The 20,253-nt window shown below is 42.7% G+C and overlaps 1 protein-coding gene across 1 annotated transcript in view; it reads left to right on the forward strand.

Moving 5' to 3' along the window:
• The window catches only part of AGTPBP1 (ATP/GTP binding carboxypeptidase 1), a 136,955-nt gene that overhangs the window by 94,386 nt on the left and 22,316 nt on the right, over window positions 1-20,253 (forward strand). Inside the window, exon 25 of the mRNA XM_075278003.1 lies at window positions 6,908-7,068. Coding sequence (XP_075134104.1) covers window positions 6,908-7,068 — 161 coding nt within the window. The remainder of the gene's footprint in view (window positions 1-6,907; window positions 7,069-20,253) is intronic.

Genomic DNA, 20,253 nt, shown 5'->3' on the forward strand with positions numbered 1-20,253 from the left:
TGTCCTCATCATCCACCACTTCCTCTTCCAACTCCTGTCTCATCTCCTCCTCCCGCACAATGCGCCGGTCAACTGGATGCCCTGACGGCAACTGCGTCACATCATCGTCGATGAGGGTGGGTTGCTGGTCATCCACCACCAAATCGAACGGAGATGGAGGAGACTCTAGTGTTTGAGCATCTGGACACAGATGCTCCTCTGTTAGGTTCGTGGAATTGTGACGTGGAGAGGCAGGTTGAGGGACAATGAAAGGAGCGGAGAACAGCTCTGGGGAGCAGGGACAGTTGGGGTTATTGTTCTGTGAAGCTTGGGAATTTTGGGAGGAAGGAGGACAAGACTGTTCCAAGCCTTGCGCATTTTGAATTCCCAGTTAGAAATTGGCACTATATACCAGTAGCAAAAATTGTGGGTGCACGTAACCCCAATATATTCTTTGAATTACCAGTCAGACAATGGCACTATATGGCAGTAGCAAGAAATGAGGGTATTTGTAACCCCAATATATTCTTTGAATTCCCAGTCAGACAATGGCACTATATACCAGTAGCAAGAAATGAGGGTATTTGTAACCCCAATATATTCTTTGAATTCCCAGTCAGACAATGGCACTATATACCAGTAGCAAGAAATGAGGGTATTTGTAACCCCAATATATTCTTTGAATTCCCAGTCAGACAATGGCACTATATACCAGTAGCAAAAATTGTGGGTGCACGTAACCCCAATATATTCTTTGAATTCCCAGTGAGACAATGGCACTATATACCAGTAGCAAAAATTGTGGGTGCACGTAACCCCAATATATTCTTTGAATTACCAGTCAGAAACTGGCACTATATGGCAGTAGCAAGAAATGAGGGTATTTGTAACCCCAATATATTCTTTGAATTCCCAGTCAGACAATGGCACTATATACCAGTAGCAAAAATAGTGGGTGTATATAGCCCCAATTCTATTGCTAGGGGACTTGCAGGGTATTTCTGAGGTGAAGGTGGGGGGGCACACCGTTGGAACGGGGATTTGGGGTGTATATATGGGGTATACGGGAATACACTGTCAGTGTGTTCCATTCAGGATCCTGGGAAAGCTGGGTTGCGGCGATTGAGCCCGTCAGTGCCACGTTACACTGACAAGCTTCTCCCTGGAATTGAAGTTATATGTAAGCCCAATATATTCTTTGAATTCCCAGTGAGACAATGGCACTATATGGCAGTAGCAAAAATAGTGGGTGTATATAGCCCCAATTCTATTGCTAGGGGACTTGCAGGGTATTTCTGGGGTGAAGGTGGGGGGGCACACTGTTGGAACGGGTATCGGGGGTATATATCGGGTATACGGGAATACACTGTCAGTGTATTCCATTCAGGATCCGCGGAAAGCTGGGTTGCGGCGATTGAGCCCGTCAGTGCCACGTTACACTGACAAGCTTCTCCCTGGAATTTAGCTCTTATAAGAGCTGTTGGTTGTCTTCTCCTTCCTATCCTAGCCTGTCCCTGCCTACCCAGAATCTAAGCCCTAGCTAACTGGACGGAAACCTCCGTCCCCGGTGAATTGCAAGCTCAGAATGACGCGAAGATGGGCGTCGCTGTTCTTTTTAAATTAGAGGTCACATGTTTTCGGCAGCCAATGGGTTTTGCCTACTTTTTTCAACGTCACCGGTGTCGTAGTTCCTGTCCCACCTACCCTGCGCTGTTATTGGAGCAAAAAAGGCGCCAGGGAAGGTGGGAGGGGAATCGAGTAATGGCGCACTTTACCACGCGGTGTTCGATTCGATTCGAACATGCCGAACAGCCTAATATCCGATCGAACATGAGTTCGATAGAACACTGTTCGCTCATCTCTAGTCCTTATTAATGTCTTGCATTATTGGGACAGGGACATTCTTCTCAGTGGGCCAGACAAAATAGACTGTCTTGCTAAAGATGGTGCCATAATAGTGCTGGTACTGGTCTCATCGTATGTGGTTACTCTTACACTGGCTAATTATTGGGAACAAGCATTCTTGTGAATGAATCATCTTGATAACTGGCCCAATGATTGAGCAGTGTATTACAGTCCTTAAAGAGGACCTTTCATCAGATTGGGCACAGGCAGTTCTATATACTGCTGGAAAGCTGACAGTGCGCTGAATTCAGCACACTGTCGGCTTTCCCGATCTGTGCCCTGGGTAAAGCGCTATCGGTCCCGGTACTGTAGTTCTTTACAGTCAAAAGGCCGTTTCTGACAGTTAGCCAGGTATGTCCTTCTCCACAGCAGCGCCTATCGCACTGTACAGTGTGAGTGGGGAGGAACGCCCCTTCCCTCCGCTCACACAGCTCGTCCATAGACGAGTATTATCAAGAGGGGAGGGGACGTTCCTCCCCGCTCACACAGTACAGTGCAATAGGCGCTGCTGTGGAGAAGGACATACCTGGCTAACTGTCAGGAACGCCCTTCTGACTGTAAAGCGCTACGGTGCCGGGACCGATAGCGCTTTACCCAGGGCACAGATCGGGAAAGCCGATCAGCTTATAAAACTGCCTGTGCCCGATCTGATGAAAGGTCCTCTTTAAGGGGCTTCTCCAGTTTCAGCAAATGTTATTGTTTGTATAATGAAATGTTATACAATTTTTTTCTAATAGTCTTTCTATATTCCTCATGGTGTTCTAGATCTCTGTTTGCTGTCATTCGTTCTGCTTACGCCCAGTGGACAAAAATCAGTCCATGGTCATGTGATATATGGTCTGTGGTCATGTCATATATGGTCCATGGTCATCCATGATGGACACACAGGTGCATAGCTTGTTATAGTCACAGCATAGTAATCGGAGCACTGTCTAATCATGAACTATGAATCTGTATGCTGGTCACATGACCATAGACTGTACATCACATGACCATGTACTTTTTATCCACTTGAAGTAATCTGAATGAGCCACAGCAAGCAGAGATCGAGAATTCCATGAGGAATTGATACAGGAAATGAAAATTATGTAACTTTTCATTATACAAACAATAGCCTTAATTTGTCTGAAAATGGACTTACCCTTTAAAACAATCTTCCTTTTCTAATACAAATTTGTGATAGATTCTTTCGCTGTATTGTCTTTTTTTTCCTAGACTGGCCAGCAGAGGTCCTCCTCCATTTTTGTTTGTTACAGAAATGCTGATGTAAAGATGAGGAGATTTACAGCCTTACAGCATGAGTCTTTAAAAATTATAGTGCTTATCACACCAAAGTTATTTTTTACGGTGATTTATAGGATTTGATTTATGGTTTTTTTTAGTTTTATTTAGTTCTTCCATTTATTAGGTTATTGACTGGTATACAATGATACAATTTCTATAGAAATGTTGACGTAACTCATTATTTTCGCTAGATGGTCCAGGTTTATGTTACACTTTGCATTACATAATATTACCTTTGTATATCTTCATAGCCGCTAAGTGGTTTTAGATTTGACAGAGATAAATTATTGTCCTTCTAGCACATTGATTTCTTGATAATAGTCGAAGCGGTCATGTGATTGATGCACCATCCTTCTTGTCTGAAATGAAGTCTCGTAAGTTAAAACCTACTTGTTTAAAACACTTGGGTCAAGAACAAGTAGTTACGGGACCTGTTTGCGGGGAATTAGGGAAATAACATATATATGTTATATATAACATATATAGGTGCTGACACTGAATGTGGGGTTTGTTACTATCCTTTAAATAAAGGTGGAAAAACATAATTGTTTATGCAATGAAGAGTTAATGGAATATTCCAGTAACAAAGATAAGGGGTAACTTGCTGATGGGTAGGAATTCCAACACTAGAACTCCCGACAATTAGAAGATCTGGGTTGTTTTGCCCTCCAATTTTACATGGGGTCTTCCACAAACAAACATCTTTAGGCTGAGGTCCCACATTGCGGAAACGCAGCTTTTTTTTTGTTGCAGATTTTGTTGCGTTTTTTTTTTTTTTTTTTGGCCAAAGCTAAGAATGGCCACAAAGGGAATGGGAAATATAGAAGAGGTTCTTACACTTCTACCTTCTACCTTCTGCTCAATCCATTCCTGACCTTGGCTAAAAAAAAACCGCAACAAATTCTGCAACAAGAAAAGCTGCATTTCCGCCACGTCGGGCTTTAGCCTAAATGTGATAAAACATTCCGTATAATCTGCAGGTGCCATGTTACAGAATGAATAACCAAAGAAAAGAAAAATACAGCTCACCTTTGTATTGTTATTCCTGTTTATCCATGATGTTTGATGCCAGGAAAAGCACAAAAAGTGTGGAATCCAGCAACAAAAAAACTTCTAAAAAAAATTGTAACTTTTAATCCTCATATTAAAAAGGCCATGAAGAAGACTAGAGGTAAACGTCTGCTTTTGCGTTCCGAGGCTAAACGCAATGACTATGAGGTGTTTAGCCTTGAAATGCGTAAGCAGAAGTTTACTAGCAGTATATTGGTATTTAGCCTATGTTCACACAGCGGAAAATGAAGAGAAATTCTTCTTCATTTTCTGCTGCCATATTTGGCTACAGTCTAAATACGACAAGTTACCAATGCAGGACATGGGCCTAATCAGGAGTGAGTCCTAAACTGTGAAATCTGCGGTAAGAGCAATGGGAGGCAGATTCAGGGCAGAATGTGCTGCAGATTTGGGGGCAAATTCCTACATGTGAATGTACACTTAGAGTTGTAGGAGAAGATTTTGTATAACTTGTAATTTATTAATTTATGTCTATGCTCTTTATCTGTTTATAAAGAATAATTGAGTCAAGGAGGCGGTTCTATCAGTGATGGAGTGCAAAAAGGCTACGAGAAAGTAACATTTTTCACAGCTCTCCCATAGTTTTGAATGTATTAGGGAATCTGTGGAAGAAGACAACAATAAGACTTGTGAATAGCCACATTCACATTAATTGATTTTAATGTAGCCATGTATTGCTGGTGATTGGTGAACATTTTGTTCATCTGATAGAGCGATAGTTATTTCCGCAGGCACAGTGATGCTCGGAGCGGTGTCAATCACTGATAGAACCGTCTACTTTATTCAATCACCTTTTCTGAGCATAGAGTAAAGTTCTAAATGAATAAATGACAACTTAATACTGAATCTATCCCAACAAAACTATATATCAGTCAGTTCAGTTCCTCCTCCTTTATAACATGTACTGCATTTTCATGGTGATTGGTTCACCACCAGAGACATTCTCTGTTAAGTGAGTGGGCTGTATTTTTTGCTTTTTTTTAGTTTATCAATCATGGCTGGTTATCTGAGTCAGACCAGCGGAAGTGTCAGACTAGTGGAAGAAAGATCCAGCATTTGTGGTTGTATCTAATGGCAACGGAGCAAAACAAGAGAATGTCACCACTAAGATTATTCCAGAAAATCTTTAGAACTTTTAAATTTATTTATATTTTTAAAAATGTTTACATTTTATTTGTCTACAAATTTAATTATGGTTATGGTTTATAAGAAAAACCTTTTATTGGAGCAAGTGGTTGAAAATGAATTCTGTCCCTCCATTCACTCAAGTGGGAACCACCAGAGTTAGCCGATGTACATCCCAGGACTAGTAAGAAAAAAAAAAATAGTAATGGTAAAAAAGTGATTACTCTGGAGTAGATAGTGTAGCGATATGTGAACTATGTCAACATTATGTCTTCCAGTGTACATAAAACTAAGGGGTGGTTCACACTTGCGCCCGGTGTCCGGTTTGTGCATTCCGCCGGGTTTCCATCTTCATCCCCGGCAAAACTGGAGTGTGATGCAGGTGTGAAAGCCCCCTAAGTTGACTATAATTTGTACAATGTGCATTCCCCTCTGACAGATAACCTGTTTCATCTCTGCAGTGACACTACAGGGGTCTTGAACAGTTACTAGCGAGTTCTCCCAAATATTTCAGTGGTTTCTGGGAATACTCTTCACATGAAGTAACATCCCTTTGTCCATTTTGTTTGGCATGACTATTCAGTTTTACTAAACCTAGAGGTTTTGCTGCTCTTAACTAAAAGGAGTTGGTCATGTTTTAATGTTATCCCCTATTCCCTATGCTTGTGATCTGTGGATGTCTCATTGCTTGGACGCCCACTGACCAGCATGATTCCCCCTATTCCATGGATAGAGGATAGCATTACAAATTCAGGTAAGTCTATCAAGGCTTTAAGATGCCTTTGAGCCAAAAATATTCATCAGTTATTTCCTGAAGGGCTGCAGTCACTGAGACCTTCACCAATGGACATTCCCTATTTATCCCCCCCAGTTGGAAGAGCATTGGCAGGAGAGCTAGTAGAGCTCACGTTCTACTACTTCACTCAAAGTTTATAACACTGACAAATAACTTCAAGGGTCGTTGGTTGTCTCAGTGGTCAGACACCACCGTTATAGCACTTAGCACTATAGTCTTGTATATAAGTAACCTGCTTCTGGTTGGAATGACCCTTTAAGATACAGTCTGAAGTTTAAAACATTACTTCCATATGTTAAAAATGAGTGCTCTTGTTGGGTCACATTACCCAGTCTTACTTGTGATATTGTAAACCTTTCCAAGACTTGAATCTGTAGAGATGACCTCTTTAAGATTTTAGGACTCCAACTATGGACTCCAATTCTCAGCAATAGAGTCCATAGTAACAGAGGCATATTTGGAAACATTGGAAGAAGCACTACAAGGTACTGCGTATAGCTTAATGTTGTTTTTCCTGCTGACATACTGCAGTTAATGTTTTGGAGTACAGTTTGTATTGGAGTAGAGTTTTAAGCCATGACATCAAGTCTTCATATAATTGTTTTGCACCTCAGAGTATTTTTTTAATTTGGTTGGTAAAGCTGTATATGAATTACTAGATCAATAGCTTAAGAAGTGAGTTATTAGCTGTTACAGATTATCTTTTTTCCATGTACTTGAAGTGAAACACATTTCTTTTTGCTCTAGGGCTTGCAGATTGGGACAAAAGAGCTTGAAGAGATGGGTGCCAAATTCTGCGTGGGATTACTTCGCTTAAAAAGGCTGACCTCTCCCATGGAATTCAGCCTGCCTCCAAGCCTCCTGGATATCGAGAATGATCTGATCGAGTCCAGCTGCAAGGTTGCAAGGTAATGTAATAACTTATTTTTATGGTTGATTGTCAAAATATTTGACTTTATTCTTGCATAGAACATTTTCTTCTATTGTCATTCTGCAGTGACCTGGCATATTTTTTAGATGACAAATTCACTTGCTGTCCTAGAGCTTGTCACTTCACAGGTCTGAATATTTTTTACATAAGTTTAATTAGAACTGAGGGAAAATACGAAGTCTTTCCATTTCCAGAATAGCTTGTTTATAACTGGAATCTACGACTATGTTCACATCTGCATCGTATTTTGCATCAGCAGACGCCGTCATAGTGTCTACCTGAAATCTGCAAATGACTTTTTCACCTGGCACTTTCAGTTTTAAAACAACGGACATGTTTATAGTCACTGAGGTTCGCCAGGATCCATATGTGTCTGCGGTTTCAGCGGTCCACCTGTCTGTTGTTCTGATCCTCCAGTGGACTGGAAAAATGACAGTCCAATGCTAGTGTGACCCTAGCGTCAGAAGTATTGTTTAATATTCACATTTTGAGAATAACAAGTAGCTTAAAGTGGTTGTATCATTACAGACACTTATGCCCTATTCACATTGTTGGGGGTCAAATCACTAGGTCCCCCAGAGATCAGGTCACCAAGGAACTAAAAGTCCCTTTGCATTCTTCCTGTGAATGGAGCTCTAGTGCGCTCCATTCACTGCTAGGAGGCTTCAAGAGATTATAATGGCCGTAGCCCCATAGCAGTTAGCAGCTCACTGGCACTTTATTCATGAGGAGGGTACAGGGGGACTTTCAGTCCATTTTTCTCATCGTTGGGAGGACCAGTTTGCAATGTGACACTTAGTCTGGATGGGCTGACTTGTGTAGTACCTCACGTGGAGAAGAACATTGGCACTGTTCAGGTTGGGAAAAAAGGAACTCTTAGGGCCGGTTCACACCTGCGCTCAACGTCCAGTTTGTGCAATCCGGCCAGTTTCTGTCTTCTGCCTCGTGAAACTGGACAGGAGACAGATACCCGGCTGTCACTTTTCAAACCCATTCACTTGAATGGATTTGTAAAGGTGACCAACCGTGTGCGTCTTCTGCCTATCCGTGGGGAAAACATTTTTTTTAACCGGATACAAAATCCTGCATGTCCGACTTGGGGAAAAATGGTTTCCCTGCGGACAGACAGAAGATACACACGGGCAGTTACCTTTGCAAACCCATTCAAGTGAATGGGTTTGAAAACTGACCGCCAGGTTTCCGTCTCCTGTCTAGTTTCGTGAGGCAGAAGATGGAAACCGGCTGGGTTGCACAAACTGGACGACGAGCGCAGCTGTGAGCCTACCCCTTACAGTCAATCTTGTATGGTTATACAGATGTAACATTCGTTAACATGATTTTTCATTATCACACCAGCAATGTGTTACAAAAAACCTTTCACCACCTCCACTCATTCAAGTCCCTAGTATCTTTCAATAGGAGCTGCTCCACTGATTCCAGTACAGTTGGGATTTTCTCTGTAGCCCCAGCATTCTTGTGCAACAAGCACATTTAGTTTTTGTGCCCGATGTGCTATTTAAGCTTTGTAATGTCAGAAGGGCAGAGTCAGACAGGGGTGTATGATTCAGAGCTTCAAACAGAGGCTGCTGCTGTCAGAGCTCAGAATCACACCCCTTGTCTGCTCCTGCCTGACACCGCCCTCCTGACAGGCACCAAAACTAACAGCAATAATTGCTTGGGATCAGTAGGGGCTAGAAAAAAAATCCATCTGTGCCAGAATCTGTGGAGCAGGGATTATTAAATGATGTAAAGAGCTGGAATTGTTGGAAGTGGTGAAAGGTCCTCTTTAAGAGTTTTAGAAATTTGCAGCATGGAGAGACGCCCAAGCTGCAAAGTAAAAGCCATTTTAACTTAATTTGCAAAATAATAAAATATCAAAATTCCATTCTATGGAGTCCATAGTAACAGAGGCATATTTGGAGACATTGGAAGAAGCACTACAAGGTACTGCGTATAGCTTAATGTTGTTTTTCCTGCTGACATACTGCAGTTAATGCATGATACATCTGTGTGTGTGATCATTACAAGAAAGTGATGTATTCTTTCCTGGAATTGTAGAAAGGACTAGTGGAGTTTTATAATGTATGGAGAAAAGACAATTCAGTCATCAATATAGCAAATAGAGATGAGCGAACAGTGTTCTATCGAACTCATGTTCGATCGGATATTAGGCTGTTCGGCATGTTCGAATCGAATCGAACACCGCGTGGTAAAGTGCGCCATTACTCGATTCCCCTCCCACCTTCCCTGGCGCCTTTTTTGCTCCAATAACAGCGCAGGGTAGGTGGGACAGGAACTACGACACCGGTGACGTTGAGAAAAGTAGGCAAAACCCATTGGCTGCCGAAAACATGTGACCTCTAATTTAAAAGAACAGCGCCGCCCAGGTTCGCGTCATTCTGAGCTTGCAATTCACCGAGGACGGAGGTTTCCGTCCAGCTAGCTAGGGCTTAGATTCTGGGTAGGCAGGGACAGGCTAGGATAGGAAGGAGAAGACAACCAACAGCTCTTATAAGAGCTAAATTCCAGGGAGAAGCTTGTCAGTGTAACGTGGCACTGACGGGCTCAATCGCCGCAACCCAGCTTTCCCAGGATCCTGAATGGAATACACTGTCAGTGTATTCCCGTATACCCGATATATACCCCGATACCCGTTCCAACGGTGTGCCCCCCCACCTTCACCCCAGAAATACCCTGCAAGTCCCCTAGCAATAGAATTGGGGCTATATACACCCACAATTTTTACTACTGGTATACAGTGCCATTGTCTGACTGGGAATTCAAAGAATATATTGGGAATACAAATACCCTCATTTCTTGCTACTGCCATATAGTGCCAGTGTCTGACTGGGAATTCAAAGAATATATTGGGGTTACGTGCACCCACAATTTTTACTACTGGTATACAGTGCCATTGTCTGACTGGGAATTCAAAGAATATATTGGGAATACAAATACCCTCATTTCTTGCTACTGCCATATAGTGCCAGTGTCTGACTGGGAATTCAAAGAATATATTGGGGTTACGTGCACCCACAATTTTTACTACTGGTATACAGTGCCATTGTCTGACTGGGAATTCAAAGAATATATTGGGAATACAAATACCCTCATTTCTTGCTACTGCCATATAGTGCCAGTGTCTGACTGGGAATTCAAAGAATATATTGGGGTTACGTGCACCCACAATTTTTACTACTGGTATACAGTGCCATTGTCTGACTGGGAATTCAAAGAATATATTGGGGTTATAAATACCCTCATTTCTTGCTACTGCCATATAGTGCCAGTTTCTGACTGGTAATTCAAAGAATATATTGGGGTTACGTGCACCCACAATTTTTACTACTGGTATACAGTGCCATTGTCTGACTGGGAATTCAAAGAATATATTGGGAATACAAATACCCTCATTTCTTGCTACTGCCATATAGTGCCAGTGTCTGACTGGGAATTCAAAGAATATATTGGGAATACAAATACCCTCATTTCTTGCTACTGCCATATAGTGCCAGTTTCTGACTGGTAATTCAAAGAATATATTGGGGTTACGTGCACCCACAATTTTTACTACTGGTATACAGTGCCATTGTCTGACTGGGAATTCAAAGAATATATTGGGAATACAAATACCCTCATTTCTTGCTACTGCCATATAGTGCCAGTGTCTGACTGGGAATTCAAAGAATATATTGGGGTTACGTGCACCCACAATTTTTACTACTGGTATACAGTGCCATTGTCTGACTGGGAATTCAAAGAATATATTGGGGTTATAAATACCCTCATTTCTTGCTACTGCCATATAGTGCCAGTTTCTGACTGGTAATTCAAAGAATATATTGGGGTTACGTGCACCCACAATTTTTACTACTGGTATACAGTGCCATTGTCTGACTGGGAATTCAAAGAATATATTGGGAATACAAATACCCTCATTTCTTGCTACTGCCATATAGTGCCAGTGTCTGACTGGGAATTCAAAGAATATATTGGGGTTACGTGCACCCACAATTTTTACTACTGGTATACAGTGCCATTGTCTGACTGGGAATTCAAAGAATATATTGGGGTTATAAATACCCTCATTTCTTGCTACTGCCATATAGTGCCAGTTTCTGACTGGTAATTCAAAGAATATATTGGGGTTACGTGCACCCACAATTTTTACTACTGGTATACAGTGCCATTGTCTGACTGGGAATTCAAAGAATATATTGGGAATACAAATACCCTCATTTCTTGCTACTGCCATATAGTGCCAGTGTCTGACTGGGAATTCAAAGAATATATTGGGAATACAAATACCCTCATTTCTTGCTACTGCCATATAGTGCCAGTTTCTGACTGGTAATTCAAAGAATATATTGGGGTTACGTGCACCCACAATTTTTACTACTGGTATACAGTGCCATTGTCTGACTGGGAATTCAAAGAATATATTGGGAATACAAATACCCTCATTTCTTGCTACTGCCATATAGTGCCAGTGTCTGACTGGGAATTCAAAGAATATATTGGGGTTACGTGCACCCACAATTTTTACTACTGGTATACAGTGCCATTGTCTGACTGGGAATTCAAAGAATATATTGGGGTTATAAATACCCTCATTTCTTGCTACTGCCATATAGTGCCAGTTTCTGACTGGTAATTCAAAGAATATATTGGGGTTACGTGCACCCACAATTTTTACTACTGGTATACAGTGCCATTGTCTGACTGGGAATTCAAAGAATATATTGGGAATACAAATACCCTCATTTCTTGCTACTGCCATATAGTGCCAGTGTCTGACTGGGAATTCAAAGAATATATTGGGGTTACGTGCACCCACAATTTTTACTACTGGTATACAGTGCCATTGTCTGACTGGGAATTCAAAGAATATATTGGGGTTATAAATACCCTCATTTCTTGCTACTGCCATATAGTGCCAGTTTCTGACTGGTAATTCAAAGAATATATTGGGGTTACGTGCACCCACAATTTTTACTACTGGTATACAGTGCCATTGTCTGACTGGGAATTCAAAGAATATATTGGGAATACAAATACCCTCATTTCTTGCTACTGCCATATAGTGCCAGTGTCTGACTGGGAATTCAAAGAATATATTGGGAATACAAATACCCTCAATTCTTGCTACTGCCATATAGTGCCAGTTTCTGACTGGTAATTCAAAGAATATATTGGGGTTACGTGCACCCACAATTTTTACTACTGGTATACAGTGCCATTGTCTGACTGGGAATTCAAAGAATATATTGGGGTTATAAATACCCTCATTTCTTGCTTCTGCCATATAGTGCCAGTGTCTGACTGGGAATTCAAAGAATATATTGGGGTTACGTGCACCCACAATTTTTACTACTGGTATACAGTGCCATTGTCTGACTGGGAATTCAAAGAATATATTGGGAATACAAATACCCTCATTTCTTGCTACTGCCATATAGTGCCAGTGTCTGACTGGGAATTCAAAGAATATATTGGGGTTACGTGCACCCACAATTTTTACTACTGGTATACAGTGCCATTGTCTGACTGGGAATTCAAAGAATATATTGGGGTTATAAATACCCTCATTTCTTGCTACTGCCATATAGTGCCAGTTTCTGACTGGTAATTCAAAGAATATATTGGGGTTATGTGCACCCACAATTTTTACTACTGGTATACAGTGCCATTGTCTGACTGGGAATTCAAAGAATATATTGGGAATACAAATACCCTCATTTCTTGCTACTGCCATATAGTGCCAGTGTCTGACTGGGAATTCAAAGAATATATTGGGAATACAAATACCCTCATTTCTTGCTACTGCCATATAGTGCCAGTTTCTGACTGGTAATTCAAAGAATATATTGGGGTTACGTGCACCCACAATTTTTACTACTGGTATATAGTGCCATTGTCTGACTGGGAATTCAAAGAATATATTGGGAATACAAATACCCTCATTTCTTGCTACTGCCATATAGTGCCAGTGTCTGACTGGGAATTCAAAGAATATATTGGGGTTACGTGCACCCACAATTTTTACTACTGGTATACAGTGCCATTGTCTGACTGGGAATTCAAAGAATATATTGGGAATACAAATACCCTCATTTCTTGCTACTGCCATATAGTGCCAGTGTCTGACTGGGAATTCAAAGAATATATTGGGGTTACGTGCACCCACAATTTTTACTACTGGTATACAGTGCCATTGTCTGACTGGGAATTCAAAGAATATATTGGGGTTATAAATACCCTCATTTCTTGCTACTGCCATATAGTGCCAGTTTCTGACTGGTAATTCAAAGAATATATTGGGGTTACGTGCACCCACAATTTTTACTACTGGTATACAGTGCCATTGTCTGACTGGGAATTCAAAGAATATATTGGGAATACAAATACCCTCATTTCTTGCTACTGCCATATAGTGCCAGTGTCTGACTGGGAATTCAAAGAATATATTGGGAATACAAATACCCTCATTTCTTGCTACTGCCATATAGTGCCAGTTTCTGACTGGTAATTCAAAGAATATATTGGGGTTACGTGCACCCACAATTTTTACTACTGGTATACAGTGCCATTGTCTGACTGGGAATTCAAAGAATATATTGGGAATACAAATACCCTCATTTCTTGCTACTGCCATATAGTGCCAGTGTCTGACTGGGAATTCAAAGAATATATTGGGGTTACGTGCACCCACAATTTTTACTACTGGTATACAGTGCCATTGTCTGACTGGGAATTCAAAGAATATATTGGGAATACAAATACCCTCATTTCTTGCTACTGCCATATAGTGCCAGTGTCTGACTGGGAATTCAAAGAATATATTGGGGTTACGTGCACCCACAATTTTTACTACTGGTATACAGTGCCATTGTCTGACTGGGAATTCAAAGAATATATTGGGAATACAAATACCCTCATTTCTTGCTACTGCCATATAGTGCCAGTGTCTGACTGGGAATTCAAAGAATATATTGGGGTTACGTGCACCCACAATTTTTACTACTGGTATACAGTGCCATTGTCTGACTGGGAATTCAAAGAATATATTGGGAATACAAATACCCTCATTTCTTGCTACTGCCATATAGTGCCAGTGTCTGACTGGGAATTCAAAGAATATATTGGGAATACAAATACCCTCATTTCTTGCTACTGCCATATAGTGCCAGTTTCTGACTGGTAATTCAAAGAATATATTGGGGTTACGTGCACCCACAATTTTTACTACTGGTATACAGTGCCATTGTCTGACTGGGAATTCAAAGAATATATTGGGAATACAAATACCCTCATTTCTTGCTACTGCCATATAGTGCCAGTGTCTGACTGGGAATTCAAAGAATATATTGGGGTTACGTGCACCCACAATTTTTACTACTGGTATACAGTGCCATTGTCTGACTGGGAATTCAAAGAATATATTGGGGTTATAAATACCCTCATTTCTTGCTACTGCCATATAGTGCCAGTTTCTGACTGGTAATTCAAAGAATATATTGGGGTTACGTGCACCCACAATTTTTACTACTGGTATACAGTGCCATTGTCTGACTGGGAATTCAAAGAATATATTGGGGTTATAAATACCCTCATTTCTTGCTACTGCCATATAGTGCCAGTTTCCGACTGGTAATTCAAAGAATATATTGGGGTTACGTGCACCCACAATTTTTACTACTGGTATACAGTGCCATTGTCTGACTGGGAATTCAAAGAATATATTGGGAATACAAATACCCTCATTTCTTGCTACTGCCATATAGTGCCAGTGTCTGACTGGGAATTCAAAGAATATATTGGGGTTACGTGCACCCACAATTTTTACTACTGGTATACAGTGCCATTGTCTGACTGGGAATTCAAAGAATATATTGGGGTTATAAATACCCTCATTTCTTGCTACTGCCATATAGTGCCAGTTTCTGACTGGTAATTCAAAGAATATATTGGGGTTACGTGCACCCACAATTTTTACTACTGGTATACAGTGCCATTGTCTGACTGGGAATTCAAAGAATATATTGGGAATACAAATACCCTCATTTCTTGCTACTGCCATATAGTGCCAGTGTCTGACTGGGAATTCAAAGAATATATTGGGAATACAAATACCCTCATTTCTTGCTACTGCCATATAGTGCCAGTTTCTGACTGGTAATTCAAAGAATATATTGGGGTTACGTGCACCCACAATTTTTACTACTGGTATACAGTGCCATTGTCTGACTGGGAATTCAAAGAATATATTGGGAATACAAATACCCTCATTTCTTGCTACTGCCATATAGTGCCAGTGTCTGACTGGGAATTCAAAGAATATATTGGGGTTACGTGCACCCACAATTTTTACTACTGGTATACAGTGCCATTGTCTGACTGGGAATTCAAAGAATATATTGGGAATACAAATACCCTCATTTCTTGCTACTGCCATATAGTGCCAGTGTCTGACTGGGAATTCAAAGAATATATTGGGGTTACGTGCACCCACAATTTTTACTACTGGTATACAGTGCCATTGTCTGACTGGGAATTCAAAGAATATATTGGGAATACAAATACCCTCATTTCTTGCTACTGCCATATAGTGCCAGTGTCTGACTGGGAATTCAAAGAATATATTGGGGTTACGTGCACCCACAATTTTTACTACTGGTATACAGTGCCATTGTCTGACTGGGAATTCAAAGAATATATTGGGAATACAAATACCCTCATTTCTTGCTACTGCCATATAGTGCCAGTGTCTGACTGGGAATTCAAAGAATATATTGGGAATACAAATACCCTCATTTCTTGCTACTGCCATATAGTGCCAGTTTCTGACTGGTAATTCAAAGAATATATTGGGGTTACGTGCACCCACAATTTTTACTACTGGTATACAGTGCCATTGTCTGACTGGGAATTCAAAGAATATATTGGGAATACAAATACCCTCATTTCTTGCTACTGCCATATAGTGCCAGTGTCTGACTGGGAATTCAAAGAATATATTGGGGTTACGTGCACCCACAATTTTTACTACTGGTATACAGTGCCATTGTCTGACTGGGAATTCAAAGAATATATTGGGGTTATAAATACCCTCATTTCTTGCTACTGCCATATAGTGCCAGTTTCTGACTGGTAATTCAAAGAATATATTGGGGTTACGTGCACCCACAATTTTTACTACTGGTATACAGTGCCATTGTCTGACTGGGAATTCAAAGAATATATTGGGGTTATAAATACCCTCATTTCTTGCTACTGCCATATAGTGCCAGTTTCCGACTGGTAATTCAAAGAATATATTGGGGTTACGTGCACCCACAATTTTTACTACTGGTATACAGTGCCATTGTCTGACTGGGAATTCAAAGAATATATTGGGAATACAAATACCCTCATTTCTTGCTACTGCCATATAGTGCCAGTGTCTGACTGGGAATTCAAAGAATATATTGGGGTTACGTGCACCCACAATTTTTACTACTGGTATACAGTGCCATTGTCTGACTGGGAATTCAAAGAATATATTGGGGTTATAAATACCCTCATTTCTTGCTACTGCCATATAGTGCCAGTTTCTGACTGGTAATTCAAAGAATATATTGGGGTTACGTGCACCCACAATTTTTACTACTGGTATACAGTGCCATTGTCTGACTGGGAATTCAAAGAATATATTGGGAATACAAATACCCTCATTTCTTGCTACTGCCATATAGTGCCAGTGTCTGACTGGGAATTCAAAGAATATATTGGGAATACAAATACCCTCATTTCTTGCTACTGCCATATAGTGCCAGTTTCTGACTGGTAATTCAAAGAATATATTGGGGTTACGTGCACCCACAATTTTTACTACTGGTATACAGTGCCATTGTCTGACTGGGAATTCAAAGAATATATTGGGGTTATAAATACCCTCATTTCTTGCTACTGCCATATAGTGCCAGTGTCTGACTGGGAATTCAAAGAATATATTGGGGTTACGTGCACCCACAATTTTTACTACTGGTATACAGTGCCATTGTCTGACTGGGAATTCAAAGAATATATTGGGAATACAAATACCCTCATTTCTTGCTACTGCCATATAGTGCCAGTGTCTGACTGGGAATTCATAGAATATATTGGGGTTACGTGCACCCACAATTTTTACTACTGGTATACAGTGCCATTGTCTGACTGGGAATTCAAAGAATATATTGGGAATACAAATACCCTCATTTCTTGCTACTGCCATATAGTGCCAGTGTCTGACTGGGAATTCAAAGAATATATTGGGGTTACGTGCACCCACAATTTTTACTACTGGTATACAGTGCCATTGTCTGACAGGGAATTCAAAGAATATATTGGGAATACAAATACCCTCATTTCTTGCTACTGCCATATAGTGCCAGTGTCTGACTGGGAATTCAAAGAATATATTGGGGTTACGTGCACCCACAATTTTTACTACTGGTATACAGTGCCAATTTCTAACTAGGAATTCAAAATGCGCAAGGCTCCCGGAAAGGGACGTGGACGAGGCCGTGGGCGAGGTCGGGGGAATGGTTCTGGGGAGCAAGGTAGCAGTGAAGCCACAGGGCGTCCCGTGCCTACTCCTGTGGGGCAGCAAGCATTGCGCCACTCCACAGTGCCAGGGTTGCTTGCCACATTAACTAAACTGCAGGGTACAAACCTTAGTAGGCCCGAGAACCAGGAACAGGTCTTGCAATGGCTGTCAGAGAACGCTTACAGCACATTGTCCAGCAGCCAGTCAGACTCTGCCTCCTCTCCTCCTATTACCCAACAGTCTTGTCTTCCTTCCTCCCAAAATTCCGAAGCTTTACAGAACAATAACCCAAACTGTCCCTGCTCCCCAGAGCTGTTCTCCGCTCCTTTCATTGTCCCTCAACCTGCCTCTCCACGTCACGATTCCACGAACCTAACAGAGGAGCATCTGTGTCCAGATGCTCAAACACTAGAGTCTCCTCCATCTCCGTTCGATTTGGTGGTGGATGACCAGCAACCCACCCTCATCGACGATGATGTGACGCAGTTGCCGTCAGGGCATCCAGTTGACCGGCGCATTGTGCGGGAGGAGGAGATGAGACAGGAGTTGGAAGAGGAAGTGGTGGATGATGAGGACACTGACCCGACCTGGACAGGGGGGATGTCAAGCGGGGAAAGTAGTGTGGATGTTGAGGCAGGTGCAGCACCAAAAAGGGTAGCTAGAGGCAGAGGCAGAGGTCAGCAGCTTAGGCGAAGCCAGGCCACACCCGGAATCTCCCAAGATGTTCCAGTTCGTACCCAGCCCCGAAAAACTCCCACCTCGAGGGCACGTTTCTCGAAGGTGTGGAGTTTTTTCAAGGAATGCGCCGAGGACAGATATAGTGTTGTCTGCACAATTTGCCTCTCGAAATTGATTAGGGGCTCTGAGAAGAGCAACCTGTCCACCACTTCAATGCGCCGTCATTTGGAATCCAAGCACTGGAATCAGTGGCAGGCAGCAACGGCAGGACAAAGGCCGCCTGCCGTTCACGCCACTGCCACTGCCTCTGCCACTGCCTCTGCCTCTGCCACTGCCACTGCTGACTGTGCTGGCGATGCACTCCAGAGGACGAGCCAGGACACCACTTCATCTGCCTCCGCCACTTTGTTGACTTCTACCTCATCCTCCCCTGGTCCTGTCTTATCTCCTTCTCCTGCACCATCAAAGGCACCATCAGGCGTTTCTTTACAACAACCCACCATCTCTCAGACATTGGAGCGGCGGCAGAAATACACTGCTAACCACCCACACGCGCAAGCCTTGAACGCCAACATCGCTAAACTGCTGGCCCAGGAGATGTTGGCGTTCCGGCTTGTTGAAACTCCCGCCTTCCTGGACCTGATGGCAACTGCGGCACCTCGCTATGCCGTCCCTAGCCGTCACTACTTCTCCCGGTGTGCCGTCCCCGCCTTGCACCAGCACATGTCACTCAACATCAGGCGGGCCCTTAGTTCCGCGCTTTGCACAAAGGTCCACTTGACCACCGACGCGTGGACAAGTGCATGCGGACAGGGACGCTACATTTCACTGACGGCACACTGGGTGAATGTAGTTGAGGCTGGGACTGCTTCCCAAACTGGCCCGGTGTACCTCGTCTCCCCGCCTAACATTCCTGGCAGGGACACGAGAAGAACACCCCCCTCCTCCTCCTCCTCTACCGCCTCCTCCTCCGCCACCGCCTCCTCCTCCGCCACCGCCTCCTCCTCCGCTGTTAGATTGACCCCAGCTACGAGTTGGAAACGTTGCAGCACTGGCGTTGGTAGACGTCAGCAGGCTGTGCTGAAGCTGATCAGCTTGGGGGACAGACAGCACACTGCCTCCGAGGTGAGGGATGCCCTCCTCGATGAGACGGCAATATGGTTTGAGCCGCTGCACCTGGGCCCAGGCATGGTCGTTTGTGATAACGGCCGGAACCTGGTAGCAGCTCTGGAGCTTGCCGGACTCCAACATGTTCCATGCCTGGCCCACGTCTTCAACCTAGTGGTGCAACGTTTCCTAAAGAGCTACCCCAATGTTCCAGAGCTACTGGTGAAAGTGCGGCGCATGTGCGCCCACTTTCGCAAGTCGACAGTAGCCGCTGCTAGCTTAAAATCTCTCCAGCAACGCCTGCATGTGCCACAACACCGGCTTTTGTGCGACGTCCCCACACGCTGGAACTCAACGTTTCAGATGTTGAATAGAGTGGTTGAGCAGCAGAGACCTTTGATGGAATACCAGCTACAAAACCCTAGGGTGCCACAAAGTCAGCTGCCTCAGTTTCACATCCATGAGTGGCCATGGATGAGAGACCTTTGTGACATCCTACGGGTCTTTGAGGAGTCCACAAGGAGGGTGAGCTCTGAGGATGCGATGGTGAGCCTTACAATCCCGCTCTTGTGTGTTCTGAGAGAATCCCTGATTGACATCAGGGATAACTCAGATCACACAGAGGAGTTAGGGATAGCATCCGATCCGTCACAGCTGGAGAGTAGGTCCACACATCTGTCCGCTTCACTGCGTTTAATGGAGGAGGAGGAGGAGGAGGAGGAGGAAGAAGAGTTGTCCGATGATGTGATGGTGATACAGGAGGCTTCCGGGCAACTTCGAATCGTCCCATTGTTGCAGCGCGGATGG

This window comes from Leptodactylus fuscus, chromosome 1 (assembly GCF_031893055.1).
Source record: "Leptodactylus fuscus isolate aLepFus1 chromosome 1, aLepFus1.hap2, whole genome shotgun sequence".
In the NCBI taxonomy this organism is placed as follows: Eukaryota; Metazoa; Chordata; class Amphibia; order Anura; family Leptodactylidae; genus Leptodactylus; species Leptodactylus fuscus.